Raw genomic sequence first — 25201 nt, 5'->3', positions numbered from 1 at the left:
TAGGGGCCTTTTTGACGCCGCCCCTCACCACCCCCCCCCCCCCCCCCCCGTTTAATGATTTTAAAAATATTTCTCTTTCAGCCCATGGACGTGGTTACCCTTGTTGAGGGTCATTTTTTCCCACCTTTTGCCAGGAGGAGCATCTTTGAGTTGGTTTCTGAGTCCTTTTGGTACAGCCCTGATGTCTTTGATCGCTTCCCTACATCTGGGATGACAAGGTGTTATTTTGCATATTCCTTGCCTCAGATGTGGAATTGGCCATTTCTCCAGGAAGCCCTCATCTCTTGGTGAGAGGCGGTATTTCACAGTGTAGGCTGTAGGGAGGCACGCTGCTACTGGATTCAGCTCCTGGATTCTGCACACACGCCTGACTTCATATGTCCAATTCCAATACATGCCTGGAGTCAGATCCGCAGCCCCGAGACCTCTTCTGCCCGACCTCTGGATCTGCTTGTCAGGACATCGGGAGTGACAGAATTGGAATATCCTGTAGATCCTCATTTGCGCGTGGAAAATTCTCGGAGGGAGTTCCCACACCACCACCCAGTGTGATTGTTAAAATTGTTAAAATTTGTTTTGTGTGTACTCTCCCAATTTTTCTCCCCGTTTCTAAGCAGGTAAATTGTATCTCTGTTGTCAGAGCATAGAGCCGTTGCAGACTGCTTTCTCCTTTAGTCTCGGTTCTCCATGTAAACGTAGGCTGCTCACCACTGACCAGCTCATGTGTTGTCTCTCCAAGTGACCTTGGTTTTCTGAATCTTGTTTTCCAGCAGTTTCTTCAGGAAGGGTTTCTGGGAGCGCTGTTCTCTGAGTGCTGTATGTTGGCACGAGTTGCTGCCTGTGTACCTGAAGCTCACTTTGTCTGGGTGTAAAGGCTCCCGTTACTTTCCTCGAGTGTCTTTTGTGTGTGAGTCTCCCTTCTTCTGCTGTAGTTGGATAACCTGCCCTGCCCCCCACCATTTTAAGGTGTCCAGTATTTTTGTCTAGATGTCTAAAATAACTTTTCTTTTTTTCTTTAAATAATTTTACTAGAATGTGTCTTGGTATTGGTTGTTCTGCCTGCCCTGCCCCAGGTTTATGGTGTGTCTTTTTCATAAGTAGTTTCAAATGTTTTCTCCTCATTTCTGAAGAGTTTTTTCAGATTTGCTTGTAGTATTCCATTTCATCGCTTTCCTTTGGTTTTCTTTGTAGAGTCCCCTATTAAACATATGTTGCATCCTCTTTGCTTGTCAGCTACTTTTTCTTCAACTTTTTCCTTTCATTTCTTTTTTTTAAAATAAATTTATTTATTTTATTTTATTTATTTTTGGCTGCATTGGGTCTTCATTGCTGCACGCGGCCTTTCTCTAGTTGCGGCGAGCAGGGGCTGCTCTTCGTTGCGGTGCGCAGGCTTCTCATTGCGGTGGCTTCTCTTGTTGCGGAGCACGGGCTCTAGGCACGTGGGCTTCAGTAGTTGTGGCTTGCAGGCTCAGTAGTTGTGGCTCACAGGCTCTAGAGCGCAAGCTCAGTAGTTGTGGTGCATGGGCTTAGTTGCTCCGCGGCATGTGGAATCTTCCCGGACCAGAGCTCGAACCTGCGTCCCCTGAATTGGCAGGCGGATTCTTAACCGCTGTGCCACCAGGGAAGCCCCCATTTTGTTTTTCTTACGGTATAATTTATTGTATTTACTTGCTCTTGGATTCCTTCTAGTTTAGCCTTCATTTCCAAAATTATTCTCCTTTTATTTCTAATCTTTTCTGAGTTTTCCCCCCTCATTTCTGAGTTTTTCTAATGCTGGTTTATGGTTAGTGATACCTTATATAATTTCTTTCATGAGTATTAGTTTGTTTTGAAATATTAAGATAGAGTTTTCATCTCTTAGGGACATGTCTTTCTAGCATACTTTAACTGTCTGTAGTGATGCTACTTTGCTCCTATTCACTTTTAAAATATATCACCTTGGCATGAGATTTGACCTCAATATTTTCTTTTGTTAATTTTCTGTGGAATTGATTTTCCTGGATATATGGAAGGAAGGCTAGATTTAGAATAGTTTTTCTAATTTCCGTGTCCTAGAGCTCTATTTTCTGTTGTTTTTAGAAAGTTGTAAAACATGTGGTAGCTGTTTTCTTGCGCTCTCCTGGCTGTTCTCCTCTCCCCCCCGTAATTAGACTCTCATTCTCCCTGTCCTGTATGCTTCGTATTCTATTCTAGTCATTTCTTTCCAGTGTATTTAGCGCAGGAGGGAGCTTTGGATGAGTAGTCTTTGAGCGTCCGTGGCCCAGAATGTTGGCCTGTGGCCGTTCCGCAGCTGCCCTGGCGTTTGTCTGCCCCCAGTGGTGCTCACCTCCTGGGTTCAGCCACTGTTCCCAAGCAGACCCGTTTTTTCCTTCTCGCTGACCCCTGCTTCCTCCTTGCTGCACCCTTGAGGACCTCGTGCTGTCAGTGGTTTGTCCACTGGCTCATGCTCTGGGGCTCTTCCGGAAACACCCGATCTCTCAGCTTGTTACAGACCCTGACCTGGGTTCGCTCTCCTCATTTGAGAGATTAAAAATCTCTGTCACTGCCATCCCTCCCCAGCTGGACTTCTAAAGGGCTCACGGCAGTGCCTCTGCGGCCCCCCCGCCAGTTGTTTGTCTGTCACTGCCACCCCTCCCCAGCTGGACTTCTGAAGGGCTCGGCAGTGTCTCTGCGGCCCCCCCGCCAGTTGTTTGTCTGTCACTGCCACCCCTCCCCAGCTGGACTTCTGAAGGGCTCACCCAGTTGTTTGTCATGGGCGTCTGCTCTGGAAGGGACGTTTGGTGCTTTCGTGCTTTCCTCAGTCTCGCGTGAGGTGCCTAAATGGTGGTGACACACCTTGGCCATTTGATGGGCTGCACCTACATGAAGGTGTTGCGTTCGTTTTGTGAAGGGAAATTGAAGGGAGGAGCTCGGCTCCTTCTGCAAATGGCTGTCCCTAAGAAATCCTGGCGCTGCTACCGTGTAAGCTGTAGAATTTAAGTCTGGCTTTATAGGATTTACGAACACGTGTGGAACCTGCGAATTTGATTTTATGCCTTTGGAACTTAGCCATTTAAAGGAGCTGTCAGTAGACTCCTGATTGAGGCTAGGTGATCTGAAACTCTTAATTCAGCTGCCCTGCGTGGGCATGGTGGGGGTGGGCACGTGCGGGGCAGGCGCTGTGCTGTAGAGTTGGGTGCCCGCTGTCCGCCCTCAGGGAACGTGCAGTCCAGTTGGGGAAGATACATTACTTCTTTCATAAATACTTGTTTATAGGTAATTAAAATATAAAGTGTAGAATGATAAAAGTGTTATGGTGGCATTGATTCCTGATCTCCAGGCATCCTGTCTGCAAGTACTGCATTTAGACTGCTGTGTTGATGGGTCCTATTTGGAGTGACGTGGCCTCATTTCTGTCTTGGAGAAGGTGTGTCTAGGCCTAATCAGAGCGTTTGAGGATCAGGAAGAAAGGAACGCACTGTGTTGCAGATGTGGTACCATCTCGGCGGTGGCAGGGTGGTGGCGGACAGGCCCCGGGCTGGGGCAGGGGGCCGGTGCTGGGCTCAGTCCTCCCAGGAGCTGCCGCTCTCTGCCTGCCTGAGGGGAGGGCGCCGCGAGGAGTGGAAATGGGGCGAGGGGACAGCCTTGGCGGAAGGGTCCTTTTGGGTAAAATTCGGGAGGTATGTTTTCAGTGCTCTCCGGGGTGTGGTGTGTCTAGTGGATCTGAGAGCCGGCAGGGGCAGGCGAGGGACAGGACGTGTTCCGTGGGCAAGAAGGGGACCCGGGGACGTCTGGCTTGGGGTGACGCGTTCTAGCTGTCTTAGGAAGGTGACTTAGGAGGCGGTGTGGGAATGGACTGGCGAGGTGGGGACTAGTCTGGTGCTGAAGGACAGAGGCAGCGAGAAATGTTTGGGGGCCATTTCTCAGTTCTCAAAGGACACTAACCTTTTGGTGGTTTGGGGCAAGAAGAACCCTATATTTAAAAAACCCACAGGCTTCTGGTGTCCTCTTGGATACAGAACGTGGCTAGCAGTTTCCAGCATTTCAAGGTCAGGATCGTTCATCTCCCTCTCCGCTATCCTGGCTTTTGTTTTTAGGTGACAGAAACCCCGTGCCTGGTGAGTCTGATTCCTGCCCATTGACTGGCCACTCTCCTCTCGTCCTGGATGATGTCAGAACAGGACCTGGCGGATGTGGTGCAGATCGCCGTGGAGGAGCTGAGTCCCGACCACCCAGGTACACAGCGCGGGCAGTAGGGAGCCGGCGCTCCCCCGAGTCTGTAAAAGCCCAAAGCGCTTCCACAAGTTTCCTCTCCCTTCAGTAAAGCAAGAGAAAAAGCGGTGCGCGCCCCGTATGAAAAACCCGGACCAGAGCGCGTGAGCTCTCTCAGCCCCATGCCCACCCTGGTGGTCCCTCCGCCTCCCCTCGGCCCACCTGTGCACCACACGTGGCTGTCCAGCCTCGGCCCCTCTTCCTGCCCTGCCCCCAGCTCCCCTGACTCCCCTTTAAAGCCCCCTGTGGTCACATCTGGGCCTCTTCCGCTGCTGTGGACAGTCTGCCCTGCACGTGGACACCTGCGAGGTGTTCCATGCACGCTGCTCCCTCCTTCATCCACCTCTTCCCTGGGGACGCTGTTAACATCGTTAACACTGTTTTTCTTTTAAGTACACCCTGCTACAAAGGTCCTTGCTGCGTACTGCAGCAAATACTTTCGTAGGGTAAGTTCCCAGAAGCTGAACTGCTGTGTATGTTCAGAGTTTTGGTAAGACACACTTTATCCGATTATTCTGTGAGGTGACTTTCCTGCCCTTTTGCCAGGGCTGGTGATTTTCCTTAGTCACGTTAAAGGCACCCATCTACTTTGGAACCTTAACTAGATATTAGACACGTTATAAGGGAAACCCTAAATTTCAAGAACTTCATCTTGAACTACTTCACCTATGAAATACTTTGTTAGCACTTTATTTTATAAAAAGATTTCTTAGTAAGGGTTCTCCTTTTTTTTTTTTCGTAAAGTTTTATATTTCTGTTAAGTTTGAAATAACAAGCATATACAATTAAATCACATAGTGTTTTGGTTGTCTGGTTATTCTTTCTGGAATAGTAGAGTTGAAATGCTAACTTTTTTCCCCACAGAAAAGAGAATTTTCAGAAATCTCATAAGAAAGTATGACGATGTCTATCTTGTGTGATCTCTTTGCTGTGTTAGTTGAGAAAGCTTCACTGGGAAATTAGTTATATATGGAAGGGTGGGTAGCATGTGATTTGGGGATTGAACAAGCAGCCACAAAGAGATTGGGGCACCCTTTCACGAACGCTATTCTTTAGTCAGTTTTTGTCATTTTGCCTCTGAGTTGTTTATGAGAAGCACTGTCACCTGGTAACTGGCAAGATCAAGACCTGCCAGATCCTTGAGCCAAGTCAGGGTGTCTGAATGTAGCTGTTTAACTCCAGTTTTCTCTGTGAAAGTGAACCAGTTTGTTTAGAGCGAGAATGTGAAGACTTGACCTCATTTAGCACCACACCTCAGAAACCAGTGAACTAGAAAACACGCAGCGCTGTCACTGTACATCACAATTTTAAAAACAGCTGTTCATATTTTGGTGGGTGGATGACGGTTTCTTTAGAAAACACTCACACTGCAATGCTGTAGAAGAAAAATATTCCAGTTATATAGATTTTAAGCATTTTTAGAACTATTAACATTCTGACAGTTTACTTCCCAATTAAATTCTCTCTCTGTAGATTACAGTCCAAGGAAGGGTTAGAGAAGTCACTTCTGATCCTGGTGGTGTTCCATGTGGGTTCCTTAACTAACTGGGAAGTATAGCTGTGGCTGTGTAGTGAACACCTACTGTGTGCAGGGCTCCCTGAGGCCTCCGTAGACAGGAGGCCTGCCATCTCTGGCCCCAGAGGGCTCCCCCAACACCGGCAAGCACTGTGCTGCATCCCACACGATTGTCCTGAGTGGATTTAAGATTGAGATGATTTTTTTCCTCATTTCTGAAATGTGAACTTTGTAAAACTTAAACCGTATAGTCAAGCAAGTAGAAGAAATAAAAGTTTCCCATAATCCTAGTGATAGAACTGCTTTTAAATTATTGGCATGTACGTCCTTCCGTTTTTTTCTGATTTCCATTTAAAATCAAAATGCTTAGGTTCTTGTGACTTTGCACTCTCTCACCACATGGCTGCAGTCTCTTTGCCCATCTGCACACACGTACGATTGTAAATTTCATCGGGCCTGTCATTGCAGGTGATCGTGATGGCTTTAAAATGAACACTGAGTTCTTTTGTCTAATTTTAAAAGTAATGCATGCAGAATGATAAAAAACAAAGTAAGAAAGGACCAAGAAGAAAGTAAACTAGCAGCCCCGCGGCCCGTAGAAAGTGAGCGCCGGAACCCAGGTGTGTGCCCCTGTCCCCGCCACGGGCTGTGTCTCCTTTCCCTCATCTGCTCTGCTGCCCTTTGCTTACAGCCTGAGGTGCTTCGCTCTGCCAAGGGCTCGGAGTCTCCTTCCTGTAGTTACAGGAAACCAGCTGTGTGACCCTGGTCAAGTCGCTTAACCTCTCTGGACTGGATTTCAGCAAGTTAAAAGGATCAGACTAGCGGTTGCCGGAGTCTCCCCGTCCTCCCAGTCCTTTCTTAATTACCAGCGTCCAGTGGGAGTAGGTAGGCTTCGATGAAGGTTCTGAGAACCTGTGTTTTGCACTTGTAGCCACGGATTTTTCCTTTTTTACCTTAATGACAATTCATTCCCACACATTGCCTGGAGGTGTTTGAGGTGTGGAGACACAGTGTACTATGCAGGGCCCTCTGGTAAGCAGGATGCTTCTGGCATCTTTGGCCCGTGGCTGGTTTCTGTGAGGTAGAGCTTTGGGTGACAACTTAGCTCTGGAAACCAGCTTACTGGTCTCGCCTGGGACCCCTGAACGGTTCACGTTAGAGTCGCAGGTCTGTTCAGCGTCTTTACATTTTAGAGTTTTGCGACGAATCACCTGGCACATACAGGTGTAAAGGCACCGGGTTTGGGACCATGTGGTGCTGGCCTTGAACTTGGGCCAAGTTGCTCATCCGTGGAGAAGCCCTGAAGACCCCTTGGAAGGTGCTGGTGGGAGGCCTTGATTTCAGCCACACTGGCCGGGGAAGCAGCTTTCCCTGTAACTTAGCGTGTTACGTTGGAGACAAGTTTGATGATTAGCACCTCAGAAAATGTAGTATTCAGAGAGTGGCTTTGATTTTGGAATGAGGTGGCCGGCTGACAAGACTTTATTTTAAAGTCGGGAAGAAATCGTTATTAGCGATTGGATTCTATCAGAAAAGGGAAGCCGGATAGAGCGTTGAGTGAAAAGCCTGCTGTCTCGGTGTGGGGGTCAACTCAGTGGCGCATTAGTGAACAAATTTATCCGGTATCTCAGTTTTTCTTGAGATTAGGGAGAGATCCTGTTTTCTGCCTGACTGAGAATTTTAAGTTAAACCTGTAAAAAGTGAAATATGAAGCAGGCTGTGCCATTTCTCATGTCGCCTCAAGGTGACCCTCTACACCTGAGGTGTCAGAACTGTTTCCTGCCTTAATATTAAACAGCTCTGTAAAACTTTTTGAATTAAAGTGTTTTTGTCTCTGCCTTTAATTTTCAGTTGTACTGGAGAATCATGTAGTGACAGACGAAGATGAACCAGCTTTGAAACGTCAGCGACTAGAGATCAATTGCCAGGATCCTTCTATAAAGGTAAAAATATTAACGTATGTTTTTGTTTGTATCTTATGTGGGGCTGCCATAACGAATTATCGCAATGCGGGGCAGAGCGGGGAGCACCTAAAACAATAGAAATTTACTCTCTCACAGTCCTGGAGGCCAGAAGTTTGAAATCAGTTTGTCACCAGGGCTGAGTTCCCTGTAGAGGCTCTGGGGGAGTGTCCCTCTTGCCTCTTTCAGCTCCTGGGGGCCCCAGGCGTCCCTTGCCTCGTGGCCGCTTCCCTCTAGTATCTGCCTCCGTCTTCACGTGGCCTCTCCTCCCTGTCTGTGTCTCTCCTTTTCTGTCTCTTATAAGGGCGGTCTCATTGGATTTAGGGCCACCCTAACCTAGGATGACCTCATCTTAATTTGATTACGTTTGGAAAGATACTGTTTCCAAGAAAGGCCACGTTTGTAGGTTCTGGGGGTGAGGATGTAGACGTATCATTTCTGGGAGTCACTGTTCAACCCCCCACGAATGCATAAAGGCATGACGTTTTCCCTTGAAGAATCACATGGTTTAACTGGGATCGCTGCCACATGAGGCCTCGTCCTCCGTAGACCCGTGGACCTATCGTGCACGGAGGGAAAGTGCACAATTCCTGTGGCGAATATTTTCTACTAGTGATGAAGCACTTTTGTGCCTATCGTTCAAGTCACCTGAATTTTAAAGTTTGCTGGATGGGGTCTGGGAAACCACAGAGTCAGTCGTGGGTGATGGCTGGTTCTTGGGTTTGCTTGTTTGGTCTGCAGTTTGCAGAGCCACGGAGATAAACACCAGCACCTGTGAGAAGTTAGGACAGCAGTGCAGAGAACCAAAGCGACTTCTCCTGTGCCCTCTGCTTCTGTAGGGCTGTGTTTAGAAACATCTGGCTCATCTTTTTAACAAGGAGAAGCAGCGTGAGCTTAAAGATACGTGGCGTGGTTTAAAGACACATTCAGTTAAATTTCTATTTCATACTAATGGATAGAGGGCCGCTGCTTCAGTAACCCCACATTATGTCTTAAAATAAAGTGCAGTTATAATTTTATCACAAAAGAGGCGTGTGTGGTAAACAGCACAGCAGTCAGATGTGGATAAGGTGCAGTGAAAGTGCCCCCGCCTCAGCCCCGTCCCCTGGCCGGCGAGCAGGGCCTCGGGCCCCGGCTTGAACCCGGCACCCGTGTGCTAGGAAAAGTGTGCTCACCAGATTGCCAGAGCTCTTTATTTTTTTTTTCACTTTAAATTGGTTAATTTAATTTTTTAATATATCTTTATTGGAGTATAATTGCTGCACAATGCTGTGTTAGTTTCTGCTGTACAACAAAGTGAGTCAGCTGTACATATACATATGTCCCCATATCCCCTCCCTCTTGAGCCTCCCTCCCACCCTCCCTATCCCACCCCTCCAGGCGGTCACAAAGCACCGAGCTGATCTCCCTGTGCTATGCGGCTGCTTCCCACTAGCTATCTGTTTTACGTTTGGTCATGTATATATGTCCATGCCACTCCCGGACTTTGCCCCAGCTTCCCCCTCCCTGTGTCCTCAAGTCCATTCTCTATGTCTGTGTCTTTATTCCCGTCCTGCCCCTAGGTTCTTCATGACCTTTTTTTTTTTAGATTCCATATATATGTGTTAGCATACGGTATTTGTTTTTCTCTTTCTGACTGACTTCACTCTGTATGACAGACTCTAGGTCCATTCACCTCACTACAGATAACTCAGTTTCGTTTCCTTTTATGGCTGAGTAATATTCCATTGTATATATGTGCCACATCTTCTTTATCCATTCATCTGTCGCTGGACACTTAGGTTGCTCAGAGCTCTTTAAAAGGAATAGATTTGGATGATTTTTGGTTAATATCCCTTGTATATAGAAGACTTGCTTAAAAGTACTATTCTCTGCCTTTCTTTGTTTTATTAATTTGTGAAGTTGTGTTATTAGTGTATTAACAGTGATGTTTGTCCAAACTCCAGGCAGAATCACTTCTAATTCAGAATTAAGACGATGAGGTTTCACTGTGTTTAGGGAATTTGGGAGCCGCATGGTTGATGTCTTCAAATTATAAAAAATAGTGGGGTCATCGGTGATTTGATCTCAAGACTTCAGCCAGCGGCTAGTGGTTGTCGCGACGTCTTAGGTCAGGGTGGGCCTCGGGCGCTGCCTCGATGTCACTCTCGGGATGGGCCGCCCGCGCTGTGTCTCCACATGACCCTGGCGCAGCCTGCCGTGCCTCCACGGCCCGTGCTCCTGCGGGGGAGTCAGCGGAGGGTGTGGGATTTAGCCCTCTCCCGTATGTGTCAGCTCTCCCGCGATGGGACTTGTCAGGGGGGTGATTGCTTGAGACACAGCAGGTTGTTGGGACAGTGTGTGGGTTTTATTTACCCCACTGCTGCCCTTACTGCCGTACAGACCGGGCAGTTAGACAGATGTGTTTAATTTCTTCAGAAGATCAGCTCAGTCTGTTCAAAGCACTGAATAAGGGTATCCATTTTCCCCGCCTCCTGGGCCTTGACTCCAGCCGCACGGTGTGATGGACCACGTGGCTCTAGCTGTGGGGTCACCTCCCGTGAGGAAGGGGAGCGGCCGCCGGAGTGGGTCAGCCGCGGCCAGTGGGCAGAGGGGCCGGCCTCCGTGCCGCCCCCTCCGTGCGCTGGGGTCCCGGTCTGCTCCGAATGGCCCCTGTGCCCGTCTGCTCTCCGCGGTCTGTCCCCTTCCTGCTGATGTGACTGGCACTCTGGGCATTTTTCCCTTTGAAGTCAAGGGCAGAAAAGGAGAGAGACAAGGTAAAATACGAGCTCTTCACTATTTCAGCTGCTGCCCCCCCTGCCCCCCTCACTGCTGAGCTGGGCGGTTGGATGCCCCAGGGGCTTGCTCCGGGCTGACGCCCGTTTCCCAGTATCAGCTGGTGAGGCCAGCGGGGGCAGCAGCCTGCTTCCCTCTGTGCCCCTGCCGACTCAGGGCAGGAGCAGCCGCCGTGGGAGGGGGCGAGCTTCCTGTCCGGTGTTTGTCTGAGCCATTCCTTGCCTTTGGAGCCACACACGTCCCTGTGGTCGGCGGGACTTGGGTGGCAGCAGTGGAAGGCGAGGCTGCTCTTTCTGTGGCCACTAGGTGGCAGGCGTGCTGCTCCCACGCGCGGGAGAGTCATTGCCACATTTCACCTTGGGGGTGGGGCTCGGGCGAGTGTAACGCGAGCAGGCGGTTTCCGGGCCGTTTTGATGTTGGATGTCATCTGTTTTCATTGTAGAATTTGACCAGTTTTATGTGTAAGTTTACTGATTAATAGAAACTTGCGTTGTAACGTCCACTTACATCTTGTGTTATACGGACTTAAGTGTAACTAAGAATCGCAACTACACAGAGAAGAGCCCGATTAAGTAGTCACATTGTGAGTGCACAAGGTCGAGCTTGTTTAGTGAAATGCTTCTGGCTTATAACTAAAGAGCTGAAGTGCGAGGATCGTTCTGTGGGAATAGATACAGCTGAGTCTGGGAAATAACTGTTTGATGTTCCTTGGAATTATCTCCTTGGAGTTCAGGATGCCCTTCCTGAAGCTTTCCTTTTTTTCACTTGCAGTCATTCCTGTATTCCATTAACCAGACAATCTGCTTGCGATTGGATAGCATTGAAGCCAAGCTGCAGGCTCTGGAGGCCACATGTAAATCACTGGAAGAGAAACTGGATCTGGTCACCAACAAGCAGCACAGCCCCATCCAGGTGCCCATGGTGGCGGGCTCTCCTCTCGGCGCCACCCAGACCTGCAACAAAGTGCGATGGTAAGAACCTCCTCCCCGGGCCCATGCCCCCCGGTGCTCTCAGGGCAGGATCCTAGTCAGACTGGAAGGAAACACGGGGCCTCTGCGGGGCGGCTGGGGTCGTCCTCACAGTTTTATTTTGACATAAGCCAGGCTGGTGCATCTCTCCTTTGGAACTGGCCCACCGGAGCTTTGAAGCTGTACGTTCGTTTCTTCTCTTTTTTTTCTGTTCCATTTGGCTAGTCTTGAGAGAATTTTTTCTTCATAGGTAGCTTTTTTTTTTTTTGCGGTACGCGGGCCTCTCACTGTTGTGGCCTGTCCCGTTGCGGAGCACAGGCTCCGGACGCACAGGCTCAGCGGCCATGGCTCACGGGCCCAGCCGCTCCGCGGCATGTGGGATCCTCCCGGACCGGGGCACAAACCCATGTCCCCTGCATCGGCAGGCGGACTCTCAACCACTGCGCCACCAGGGAAGCCCCATAGGTAGCTTTTTATACATTTCACTTGAGTATATCAAACTTTCCATTCGTGTCTATAGTTTTTATTGTGCCTGTATTTTGTTTTTCTATCTAGAGCCTAACGGTAGTGACGTGTAGTAGTTCAGGTGCCGTTTGAATCAAAGCTTCTGGAGAGTGTGGGCCGATGGGAAGGGTGTCTCTGTCTCTGACCTGTTTGCCTGTCCTTGGTCCAGGGCACCGTTATGGGCTCTGCTGAGATGAGCGGAAGCTCAGGTCGTGGGCGGCTCCTTCCATCAGTTCCACTGGTGTTTTTTTTTTTTTTTTGCGGTACGTGGGCCTCTCACTGTTGTGGCCTCTCCCGTTGCGGAGCACAGGCTCCGGACGCGCAGGCTCAGCAGCCATGGCTCACGGGCCCAGCCGCTCTGCGGCATGTGGGATCTTCCCGGACCGGGGCACGAACCCGTGTCCCCTGCATCGGCAGGCAGACTCTCAACCACTGTGCCACCAGGGAAGCCCTCCACTGGTGTTTTTATCCTTGCCCACGGTGGGCTACGAGGAAATCTCAGTGTGACGATGGCAACACTTGTCTTTGCGCTTGACCAGAGCTCGGGGCTTTTACTGAGGGTCTTGTCGTGGCTCTCTGGGCCAACTGCTGCCTCTCTCCCGTGTGTCTGCGGAGGAGGGTGGTGGGGCTCAGAGGAGGGGGAGCCACGGCCAGGCTGCTGCCGCATCTGCAGGTCCACGCACGTGTGCCCTGGGGCACGTGGGATTGAGGAGGGTGCTCAAGTATGTGCCTCGTGTCAAGGTGGCTGCCTGTCCTGGTCTGCCTGGGACAGCCGTGGATGACGCCTGCAGTGTGGGCCTCCTTTAACTCTCAGAAGTGTCCTGGGGTGTTGGAGACCCTGTGTGGCCCCGAAAGCTGCTCTCCAGCCGGGGTGGGGGACCCCAGGGGTCTCTGTCCCCAAAGGGAAGGCCTGTTGGTCCGTGGTGATTCACCCTGTGTTTATACCTTGTCCTGATGGGTCAGCCGTATCTTTTCTCCCAGTGAACATTTGTGGAGTGTGTCCTCTCTGCAGGCAGTGAGGCTCAGACCTACCAGGACCAGTACCTTTTTTTTTTTTTGAAGAAGCTGGTTGTCCATTTACTTATTTATTTATTTATTTGGTTGTGCTGGATCTTAGTTGCAGCAGGCGGGCTCCTTAGTTGTGGCATGCGAGCTCTTAGTTGTGGCATGCATGTGGGATCTAGTTCCCTGACCAGGGATCGAACCCGGGCCCCCTGCATTGGGAGCGCGGAGTATTAACCACTGCGCCACCAGGGAAGTCCCAGCCAGTGCCTTTTTTAAAGAATAATTTTTTTGTAATGCCCTCATATCCTAAAATGCAATGTTTAGAAAATGTAATTTAAAAACTAATGTAATGTCTTAATAATAATGTAAGGAGAAATAAAAGGATGGTCATGTATAATAAAATAACATATATTTTGATATGGAAAAGGCTGGGGGAACTACATAAGGAGTTAGTGAATAGGACCAAACCTCCCATGTCAGAGCTGGCAGCTGGGAGGGCTGTCACCCTGGGACTCAGATACCAGTTGGTGGTGGAATATTTCAAAATGAGCAGTTCTTGATGAAGTTTCACATAAAGCAAAGTGTAGTTTTTTCTAGACTCAAACAATAGTGAAATTCCGGGAAAATTCACCTTACGTTGAAACTATCCAAAAATACTTTGTGTATGAGTGTAGAATGGAGTAAGATTCTGGGCTCAGAGAGTTAGAAGCGTGTTGTTCACGCCCATGAATGGGACCTGTGGGATCTGTGTGGGAAAGGTTTCTGTCGGGGAGGCTGTCTCATGCCGTGAAGGCTGGCAGCCTCCTTGGCTCTGCCTGCCAAACCCGTGGGGTCTCAGGTATAACCAAGTGCGCCCCCGGGCCCCGCCCTCGAGGACTGTTGCTCTGAGAGGTGAGGCGAGAGTGAGACAGGCTTCCTGCCCTGAGTAAGGATGGCTCTCGTGGTGGCGTGTCACTTTGTCACCTGTGTCGGGAAGAGGTCGTCTTCAGGACCCAGGGATGTGCCGCTTATACTGCACCGTCGGTGGTTTGTGGCCGTTCCATGAGGTTGGGCGGACGAGGACGGGTCCTCGGGGCTGCAGGTGGCGCTGCAGCTGTGCTTGGACCCTGAGGCCGCTCGTTTGGGGCTTCCCTGGGTGTCAGGTCCAGGGGGGAGGACGGACCTCGGCGGGCAGGTTGTCCTCGTTTGACACCATGGGGTGACCGGGCTGAGTCACAGAGTTGTGCTGTTTCCAGTCTGCCCGTTTTCAGAAGGAGGATGGGGGAGAAGGGCAGGTCTGCAGGGACCACCAGCCCTGTCCTCTCCTGCAGGCCAGTGATGGACCCGCCATGGCCACGCCCGGCCTGCTGCTGAGTGCGGCCTGACTCGTGGGCCACGTCCCGTCTGACGATGGCGCTGATGGCTGTTTGGGGGAAGCCACTTCCAGACTGCAGGGAGGCCCCTTCTCTCTCCAGCATTCCAGTGATGGCGGGGCTCGTGGGGCGTGTTAGCGACTCTCCCGTTCAGGAAACCCAGAGCGCTTCCCTCCGCTGGGGAGAAGCTGTCATCGTGGAGAGACCTCCGTGTGCATTGACAAGTGGTGAAATCAGAGTAAAGTTTTCTAATACAGACTCAGGTGTGTAATCTAGTTAATCCAGCTCAGTTAGCTCTTCTGGTTTTAAAGGATCGTATCGTGACATAAAGTCAACCCATTATAGAATACACTTATTGTATGTTGGCAGAAGATTTATTACTATCGTTAATAAAACCATTACTTATACAAGTTAATGTTAGATTAATAGAAGGAAAGGTCACTCCTTTGTTTTCTTAGACATAGTTTAGAATAGGTTGTTTATGAATGATTTTCAAAGAAGATACTAAGTCTGGCATTTCCCTCCATGAATGTTCTAAAAATGAGAAATAAAAATTACCAGTAATCGAAAGCTGTTAACAAGAAAATTTGGGCAGAAGTAAAGGTCAAGAATTCAACCCTAGTATATCAATGAAAAAAGTGTATATTTAAGTTAGAAAATGACTAATTTATAAGCACATAAGTAAATGAGAAACGTGTGTCTTAAGTGTGGGTAGTAGAACACAGAAAAGGAAGTCTCCAAAAAACAATGAGAAATCGGTTAACGTTCCGAGTAATAAAGTACTTCTACAAGTACTTTGTACCTCAGATACTTAAAATAACAGTTAGAAGCATATAAATCCCACATTATTTTATATCCGGATCATGTGCTTTAAAAAATAACTTAAGATTCCTTAGGCCACTTGGCACTGGCGTGAGTGTTGTTGGGAAGTCTGTCATCTCCCAGGACAAACGAGGACGACCCTGAGGGGCTTGTCGGCTGTGACGAGGCCTCTGGATGGTGGGTGACGAGTTGTCCACTGCAGCGTCACTGGCCCCTCCACTCGGAGAGGCCGCACCTGGCCCAGAGCAGTCCAGCAGCTGTGGGACGCACCGAAATCCACTCGCCTGTGGGGTATTTCTAATTAAAACTGGCCTGGACTAGACTTTGCTCTCAGCTCTGAGAATTATTTATTTATTCTCTTGAATTCCCAGAGCACAGAGGGCAGTGGACTGCTGCCAACCCTATTTGGCATTTTGGATCCAGATTTTTCAGATTCTACGCCTGAATGAGATCCTTTAAATAAATTCAAGAAAAAAGAAGAGAAAGAAAGAGAGAAAACCTTTTTCTTTGATGCTAAAGCTTAATCATTGTAATAAACATGTTTGTAAGTTTACTTGGATGGGCTTTCATTCAGCAGTGGTGTTCTACTTGGGAAAAAGAAAAATGGACTTGGCTTCTTTGGGGTGACTGCTTCCTTTCCTCCTTGTACGTGTGCCGTAAATTGGGATTTTGCCTCATTGTGATCCTAGGTGTAGCCATGTGAGGTTTCAACCCTAAAGCTGTGTCGTGCTGGCATTGGAAGGGGCAGGCGCCGAAGCTTTCTGTGACGAGCTGCACAACTCAGTACGTGGCAGCTCACCCTTCACGTGCCCCCGTGAGCATTTCAGGAGCAGCCTCCATTGAATTGCGTGGCGTGATAGGATCAAGTGTGTGGATGGGGACGTTTATCTGGATTAATGTAAAACCCCATTTTCTGAGCTTTGAGGCCAGGCACAGCCACTTGAAGGACAGGCAGTAGGTAGGACCGAGCTGAGCCTGGGGTGCAGGCCCACCTGGGTTGCTGTCCTGGTAGATGCCCTCTGGGAGGCCAGTGCAGGTGCCCATGTGCAGTGTGGGGACCCAGGGACCTGTCCCTGCTGCCCAGCGGGGTCCTGTGGAGCCAGACTTACCGAGAGTGACTCCAAGCCAGCTGGTTCACGTTTGTTTGTTTTCATGAACTGAACATACTGATTAACTAGAAAAATGCTTGTGTTTCTTTTAAAACAATTGATTTTTATTCTTTTTTTGTTTTATATATACATACATATATATATATAAATATTTATTTTTCTGGTCTTAGTTGTGGCGTGCGGGCTCTTCATTGTGGCGTGCGGGCGTCTCTCTAGTTTTGGCACACGGGCTCCAGAGCGCGTGGGCTCAGTAGTTGTGGTGCATGGGCTCCAGAGCATGCCGGCTTAGCAGTTGCCCTGCAGCATGTGGGATCTTAGTTCCCCAACCAGGGATCAAACCCACGTCCCCTACCTTGGAAGGCAGATTCTTAACCACTGCACCACCAGGGAGGTCCCTCTTTTCTTTATTTTTTAATGTACAAATGGTTTATTTATTGAGATATTATTGACATATAACAAATTTTTAGCTTTAAAAGCTTAAACATTTCTTTTAAAGCTTTAGTGTGTTCCTATAATTTTAAAACAATTGTAATGAATCAGAGGCTTCTTTTCCCCCCCCTTAATATTTATTTATTTATTTCAGCTGCGCCGGGTCTTAGTTGCAGCACACGGGTCCTCGTTGAGGCATGTGGGATCTTTTAGTTGCGGCACGAGGGCTCTTAGTTGCAGCCTGTGGGCTTCTTAGTTGTGGCATGCGGGCTTCTTCGTTGCGGCATGTGGATTCTTAGTTGCGGCATGCGGACTCTTAGTTGTGGCATGCATGTGGGATCTAGTTCCCTGACCAGGGATCGAACCCAGGCCCCCTCCATTGGGAGCGCGGGGTCTTACCCAATGGACCACCAGGGCAGTCCCGAGAGTCTTCTTTTAATACTCAAAACTGAAAAAAAGAAAAAAAAGTGATTTCTTTTAAAGTTTTTCTTTCAGAGAAATGTGTCATGTAAGATGAAAGTTTACGTGTAAGGGGAAAGTTTTCTTCTTTCTTTTCCTCTAAGCTGGTTATTCACCCACAGAGAATTGAACTATTTGATCAAAAAGTTATTTAAATTATTAAATTATTTAAATTCCCTCTAATATGCTGGTTGCTGATTCTTTGTTTTATTTCCCAGAGGGTCTTTTTAAAGAAGTAAAAATGTTGATGGATGTTTATGGAAAGGCTGTTCTGGTTTTTTGAGCCCTCATGGCTCCTGGGTAGAGAGGGGCCTCCTTCTGGGCGTCTCGGTTCCGGCAGTGCCGCCCCAGCGTCTCTGGGTAGTCATATTGTTCAGAGTTTAAGGTCGAAAGTACAGCATTTCATAGGCTTTGGACTGTGACAAGATAGGGTTGTTTGAATTGTGAAGAGATGGTTTGGTTTTAGCCATGAGGGATTTGCTTCATCCTTTCCTTATCGAATTTTGCATTTTGCGATTTCCATTTAATTTTGTGTACGTATGACTTCTTTTCCTGACTGGTGTGGGTTACCTTTCACAGCTGCGTACTTCTGGTGGCCTAATCCTGATACCCTGTACATGTCAGGGCTACTGATCAAAGAAAACATACAGTTTACATACATACAATTTAGGGGATTGTTAACCTCATGACTACAGATTAGAGATACAGTCTAATAACCAAAGCAGGTATAGTCAGAAGTTTTAATAGATGATGTACATTCTCATAGTTTGGAGCACTTCTCTAGTTTTAGGATAGCTCATGCCTCATGACTGGGGTTGTGTTGAATCTGAAGACCATTTGGAGAGAACTGCCGTCCTTACACCATTGAGTCTTCTGATCCACGCACAAGGTACACCTTTCCATGTTCGCAGGTCTTTAATCCCTCTCAGCAGTGTCGTATAGTTTTCATTGTAAAGCTCTTACATGCATTTGTTAAATTTATCTCTAAGTACTTCATACTTTTAGATGCTCTAATACATGGTATTGTGTTTTAAATTTTAACTTCTGTGTGTTCATTGGCAGTATATAGAAATACAGTAGACTTTTCTCTGCTGACCTTTATCCTGAATTATTTCTAAATTCACTTGTTTTAGTAGCTTTTCAGTAGGATTTTTAAAAAGTTTTACTTCCTATCAAAGTTCTGTACCTTTTCTTACTTTGCCGCACTGACTGTGATCTCCATTTCAGTGTATACTTTTTAAAAAATATTTTTACCTTATTTCTGGTCCTTGAGTGAAAGCAACCAGCCTTCACCATTAAGTGTGATGTTAGCTGCACATTTTTCATAGCTGCTCTTTGTCCGGCTGAAGAAGTTCCCTTAGATCCCTTATTTTGTGAGTTTTTGTCCTGAGCAGGCGTTGAATGTTTACCTGCTTTTTATGTACCTACTTGAGATGACATTTGCTTTTCCTCCTTGATTCTGTTGCTACGGTGAATTACACTGCTTGATTTTGGATACTAAAGCAGCCTTGCATTTCTGTCGTAATACGCCTGACTTGATCGTAGGGTAGAACCCTTTTTATGTGTTTGGAGTGACGGCTAATATCTGGTTATGGATTTTTGCATCTCTGTTTGTGGATTGTATTAGTCTGTAGTTTTCTTTCTTGACGTGTCTTTATCTGTCTTGTTATCAGGATAATGCTTGCCTCAGAAGGTGAGCTCATTGTCCGTTTTTTTAAAAGAAGTAATTAATTAATTTATTTATTTATTTTTGGTTGCGTTGGGTCTTTGTTACTGCACGCAGGCTTTCTCTAGTTGCGGCGAGCGGGGGCTACTCTTCATTGTGGTGCACGGGCTTCTCATTGCGGTGGCTTCTCTTGTTGCGGAGCACGGGCTCTAGGCGCACGGGCTTCAGTAGTTGTGGCACATGGGCTCAGTAGTTGTGGCACACAGGCTTAGTTGCTCTGAGGCATGTGGGATCTTCCCGGACCAGGGCTCGAACCCGTGTCCCCTGCATTGGCAGGCGGATTCTCAACCACTGCACCACCAGGGAAGCCCCATCGTCTGTTTTCTGAAAGTGTTTCTATAGGATTAGTTTCATTTCCTCCTTAACTATCTGGTAGAGTTTGCCAGTGAAGACATCTGGCCTAGGTTTTAATTTTGAATTCAATCTCTTTAATAAATGCAGAACTTTAATAAACGTGGAACTTCTTGAGACCGTATTGTTTGATTTGTGTCCCTCAGGAGGTTTCCTGTTTTTTGAAACTCTGGAGTTTATTTGTATAATATTCTCTCTTCACTGTAGGTCCACGTGACATTCAGTTGCTGAGTCTCCTCGGGCTCCTGGCCTGCGGCACTTACTCAGCCCCTTGTCTGTATGGCTTTTGGGGGTGCTGGTCAGGTGTCTCGTGGGGTGCCCCTGGTGGCTTGGGGAGGACGGTCGCAGAGGTGAAGGCCTCCCACCGCCTCTGCTGGGGTGCAGCACGGCGTGGCCTGTCTGTGTGGCCTGGAGGCGGGTCACGGGGCTGAGCGGCGGCAGGCCTGGCCTCTGCGCAGGCGCTGTCCTCCCCGGCCCCTGTGCCAGCCCCGCTCAGGGAGCAGAAGTCGCGCGCTATGTCCCAGGGAGCGTCTGCCCCTTCAGGCACTGGCCTCACGCTGTCCCAGCTTTGGCCGTCGGGAGTGCTCGTAGGTGGCTCTGGTGACCTTTGACACCCCCCTCCCCCTTGTGGGTCTTTTGTTTGGTTTGAGCGCTTCCTTCCGGGCTGTGCAAGACGTCCCTTGCCTAGTCCTAGAGGTGTCCTGTCTCCTTTCGTTGGGGATGGAGCTGTGGGTGCCAGGGTCTGGCTGCCTGGGGTGTCCCCCACTCCCAGGCCTGCCTTTCTGTGAGCAGGCGTCTCTGCAGCTCCTCTGGAAGGAGAAGAAGGGACGCACAGCTCTTCTGCTGCCTCGGGGCTGTGACTTTGCACTTGCAGCGTCCTGTCCTGGGCGCTGTGGCTTCTGTGGGGTGGGGGCGGGGTGGATCCCACGCCTTCTGGGTCCTGTTGGCTCCAGGCAGCTGGGGGTTGACGTTCGTGGCAGCAGGTTGCCCCATTTCTCTGGTGCAGTTGGTTATTTTGGGGGAGTTGGTTTTACACTGTATTTTGCTCATCCCCTTCGGTATTGGAAACAAAGTTTCAGTGCTAATTTATTCTTATCCCTAAGAGTGTTTTTGTGGAACCTGGTTTTTATGACCTTTTCATCTTTAACCTGCAAGCTAGAGAAATAAACCCTTTAAGACACATGTTAGTGACTGTTCAGATGCCTGGCTGTTGGCTGGTTTACGGGAACTGCCACAGCCCAGGACCCCTGGGACTTGTGCCTCCTGCTCATGTTCTTGGCGCCAAGTGGCATTTCTGGTCCCCCCACTGCTCTCCCCGCAGGGACCTGAGACCCCATGCCCTCCATCCTACTCCCTAAGGCGTCTGGGATGCGTGAGCACTTGTCCCGGGGCTACGTTTGCATGGAAGGCACCTGGAAATGGAGCCTGGCTGTGCGGCATCTCCCAGAACAGGTGCACCTATGAAAGGGGGCAGGGGGTCATGGTGGACCCCAGCCTACCTGCCTCTCAGGTGTGAGGACCTCGGGGCATCTGGTTTTATTGTTTAACTGAGTGTTAAACAGTAACAAAATTGTTTTAATTTAATTTATTTATTGTTTTAATTTATTTTATTAATTTAATAAAAAATCTGGTTTTATTGTTTAACTGAGTGTCCCCCCGACCCCTCTTTTTTTGCTCTTACTGAAACTGTAGGACCCCGGTAAAAAAAGTAAACAATTTTCTTTTTGTAAGTACAATACGTGGGACACAATTTCGTATTTTATCAGGACCCCGGTTCTTGTATGTGAGACAGGACTATAACTGGAAAGCCAAGGATATGTGCCTTCCCCTCCTGCTGGCATATTCTCATAGCAGAAAAGAGGATTACTCGAGATTCTTGTGAGCTCGCTTCTGTCAATAGAGGGCTACACAAAACTCAGCATTTCCAAAACTGAGCTGGATGGGTGACAATTTTGAATTGCAGAAAGATCAGTGTCAGCAGATACACTGTAGTGAGGCTCAATGGTAGGAGAGAGGGAGGCAAACAATTTTTTGCACACTTTTTATTCTCATTTTTGTATTTATTGTTTAAGATTTATTTTATTTATTTATTTTTGGCTGCGTCATGTCTTCATTGCTGCACACGGACTTTCTCTAGTTGTGGCGAGCGGGGTCTCCTCTTCATTGCTGTGCACAGGCTTCTCATTGTGGTGGCTTTTTTCGTTGCGGAACACGGGCTCTAGGCGTGCGGGCTTCAGTAGTTGTGGCACGTGGGCTCAGTAGTTGTGGCTCGCAGGCTCAGTAGTTCGGGCACGTGGGCTCAGTAGTTGTGGTGTGCGGGCTTCAGTAGTTGTGGCACATGGGCTTAGTTGCTCCGCGGCATGTGGGATCTTCCCGGACCAGGGCTCGAACCCATGTCCCCTGCATTGGCAGGTGGATTCTTAACCACTGCGCCACCAGGGAAGCCCCACACACTTTTTAATATTCGGCTGGAACTCCTCCCCCACCACAGAAAACAAAATTGGGCATCATTGTGTGAGCAGAAATAATGCCCAACTTGACTGCCTCACTCATGTGCTGACGAAAATAATCAATAAACAATCTATAATATGAACAGAGAAGAGTTTTACGTGAGTGAAACTAAGGACTGTAGCACAGAAGACTGCTCCAGAGAAGCAGGGTTTTCAGCACAGTTTTACATCTCGTCAGAACAGGGAACATCAGGCAGGTCAGGGACACACACACTCCTTCAGGGTTCCCACGGGACAGACCGGCATGCGCACAGAGTCGGCGTGGCCTTGGCACCTGGGAAGGGAGGCTTATCGTGGAAGGAGGAGCAGCCCTGGCCTCCCGGGGAGGGAGGCATTTCATGTTATTTTCGCGTGGACACTCTCTGCTTCTGATCACTGTGGCCTTTTCTTTAACGGTTAAAGCAGATGTACAGTGAGTGTCCGCTAGGCCACAAAGTCAAGCTGACTCAGGTGTGAGCCAGGGTGGCGCCCACACCTCAGTGTGCGAGCGTCCCTTTCACCACAGGCTGCAGGCGGCAGCCCCGTGTGAGCCGCGCTGCTGTGCGCCGTTGCGGTCGCAGGTCACTCTGGAGGCCGGCTTTGCCGGCTGGGAGTTGGTGCAGGCACCGTGACCCGGCCCCCCCGCCGCGCAGCCTCGCCTCTGGGCATTTTAAGTCGCCTAGCCTTGTCTTGGGAAGGTTAGAAGCTTCTCCTAGGACGGCAGTGCCCCCAGCCTGTGTGGACGCCCACTTGTGGATGCTCGGGGTGCGCCAGCCCGGCCCCAGCCCTAGAGCATCTGGTGTCCACGGCGCGCTGCTGCGGGTGGCGGCTGCTCTCCGCTCCCGGATGAGCTTTTGCTCAGAGAACTCACAGTCAGCGCTTGTGGACGTTCTTCTTGCTCCTTGGAAACTGGAAATAAGGGGTGACCATGCTGCTTGGACAGACCTGATTTTTCCCGAGGGACCCCGTTCCTCCAGGGAGCCTAAGGAGTGCTGGTGGGGTTTAACCCCATGCCCAACCTGCCCCCGCCTGCCCTGAGCCACGTCCGTGGCCGCTTGTTCACTGATGGCAGCCTCGGTGTCCATTCAAACCATGGTCACGTGGTGGGACTGACGAGCAAGGGGCAGAGGAGCCGGTGCTTTAGGGCAGCAGCACAGGGCGTTCTGACCTGCTCACCAAGCAGTGTTCTGAAACTCAGGGGAGGCTGAAGGCCGCTTTGTAAGAGAACTTGGAAATGTTTCCCAGGACAGCTCTGAAAGCTGAAGATATTTGGTTTTAAATCCATCAAAATAAAACCATTAAAATCCCCAACACTGAAAGGGTAAGTGGTAGCAGTAGTTGAAATAGGATTATTCCTGTTGTTCACCAACAAGTGGCAAAGGGCACGAGAGATTCTTGGCTTTGAATCCAGGCTCCGTCACCTGAACGTGATGAGACCTTGGGCAGATTCTACCCTTTCTAAGCATCAGTTTCTTCATCAGTAGAAGGCGAGTAAAAGTCGTGAGCGAGGGTTGCTGTGAGGGGATGACGCGTGTGAGCGCTTAGTGCTCCTTGATCCCCGGGAGGCCGAGAAATCATTCACCGAGTGTCCGACGCCGTCAGCCAGCCTCGTGCCTGCTGGGCGCACACGGTCAGCCCTCAGGACGCAGGTTGCCCTGAGTGAGGACGGCATCCTGGGCTGTGCTCTGGGCCTCGCGTCTGTGGGCGCCTGCTCTGTTCTTTTTTTTCGCAGTATGGACCAGCCGAGCGAGCCCGAGGTTGCCCCTCAGATCTGAGGCTGCTCCTTGAACACACAGGCTTGCCGGTGTCCTGGGCGTTCATCTAGGCAGCCGGGATGCGTCACTGAACAAAGCAGACGGAAGGTCACATGCACAGTGGGCTGGACCGGGTGGGCTCTGGGGGAGGCTGGTGCTACTGGGAGCAGTGGGCGGGGATTTTGTGCTTGGTGTTGTTTTAAACCAGGGGCACCCATCAGAATCACCTGGGGGAATTGTTAAAAAAAGAGAAGTCCAGGCTCTCCAGGGCGGGCCCTCGCTTCCCCAGGAGATTCTGATGCTCAGGGAGTCGTGGGGTGCAGGTCCGGCTTCACTGACTTTGGTAAAGGACGTTGGCTCTGCTGCTTGAGGACTTTGGGCTCAAACCTGCCATTGCCACTGAGTGGCTGTGTGATCTTGGACGGGCTGTTGGCTATCTGCGGGGAAGGTACCACAGTGCCCGCTCCAGGTTTGAGGCTTTGTTTCACGCGGGGCCCTGGGGCAGTCCTGCCTGAGGGGGGCGGCCCCTGCGTGACTGCCCCGCGGAGGTGGTGGGGGCCCTGCGCTCACAGTCACTGTCTGCCAGGGCGGGCAGCCCTCGGCACGTGGTCACAGGTCACAAGCTGTAGGGCGTGCTTTACTTCTGGATGGTAATGTCCTTAGGCCAGAGTATTCAGCTTGTGTGTAACTAGCATAATCTTAGAATTAGGCAAGAGTGTTCAGCTTGCGCGTTAGCCTCATCTTAGAATTAAAACAATCAGGATGGTCTGTGGGTCTAGGCATTTCCCTTTTCCCTTTTGGCTAAGTTTTTATTTAACAGGAACTTTGAAAACTGACATACAGTTCTAAGTAAAGGTATAAATAATGGTTTAAGACTGTGAAAGAATGAACCGAGCACATAAAGTTTTAAAAACCAGAATGACCGAGGAATAGATAAATTGATCAGTGGAACTGAATAGAGAGCCCAGAAATAGACCCACACAAATATGCCGGCTAGATTTTGACAAAGGTGCAAAAGCAATTTGATGGAGGAAGGACAGCTTTTTGAACACATGGTGCGGGAGTAGTTTCCGCAGGCAAAATGAAAGAAATGAACCTCGGTGGAAACCTCACACCTTGAGCAGCAATTGATTTAAAATGGATCACAGATTGCAACATAAAATGTAAGACTGTAAAACTTTGGGATGAAAACACAGGAGAAAACCTGTGGGACCTGGGGCTAGGCAGAGGCTTCTGAGACGTCACACCAACAGCATTATCCATGAAAAATAAAAGAGAGAGTGGACTCAATCGAGATTAAAAACTTACGCTCCTTGAAAGACCTGTTAGGAGCTGAAAAGAAGCGACCGACCAGGAGAAACTGCAAACCACATATCTGATAAAGGACTAGTGGAATGTCTAGAAGAAAGACCTCTCAAAACTCAACAGTGGAAAGTCAAACAATCCAAGTGGAAAGTCGGCAGAAAGCAGAAACAGCTCTTTTACCGGAGAGGAGAGGCGGCTGGTGAGTGAGCGCGTGAAAAGGAGCTCAGCAGCGCTAGCCAGCAGGGAGACGAGGACAGGAGACAGCTGGACACAGCAGGGACCCTCCAGATGCCGGCGGGACACGGAGACCCCGGGCCTCGCGCCGCTGCTGGTAGGCGTGTAAGACGGGGCAGCGGCTCTGGAAACAGATCGGAAGCATTTCTCGCCGTTAAAATGTCCTCACCGTGTGGCCCAGCAAGCACGTT

At 49.4% G+C, this 25201-nt stretch overlaps 1 protein-coding gene across 4 annotated transcripts in view; it reads left to right on the top strand.

Moving 5' to 3' along the window:
* Positions 1 to 25201, top strand: part of BANP (BTG3 associated nuclear protein) — an 82123-nt gene that overhangs the window by 2793 nt on the left and 54129 nt on the right. For 3 of the 4 annotated variants that reach the window (XM_079907810.1, XM_079907809.1, XM_079907811.1), the window contains exons 2-4: positions 4077 to 4215; positions 7619 to 7710; positions 11275 to 11474. In XM_079907810.1, coding sequence (XP_079763936.1) covers positions 4146 to 4215; positions 7619 to 7710; positions 11275 to 11474 — 362 coding nt within the window. In that variant the 5' untranslated portion in view covers positions 4077 to 4145. The remainder of the gene's footprint in view (positions 1 to 4076; positions 4216 to 7618; positions 7711 to 11274; positions 11475 to 25201) is intronic. The other variant, XM_079907812.1, reaches the window with a different exon arrangement.

This window comes from Stenella coeruleoalba, assembly GCF_951394435.1.
Source record: "Stenella coeruleoalba genome assembly, chromosome: 20".
Lineage (NCBI taxonomy): Eukaryota > Metazoa > Chordata > Mammalia > Artiodactyla > Delphinidae > Stenella > Stenella coeruleoalba.
This window is presented reverse-complemented; position numbering and strand designations above follow the sequence as displayed.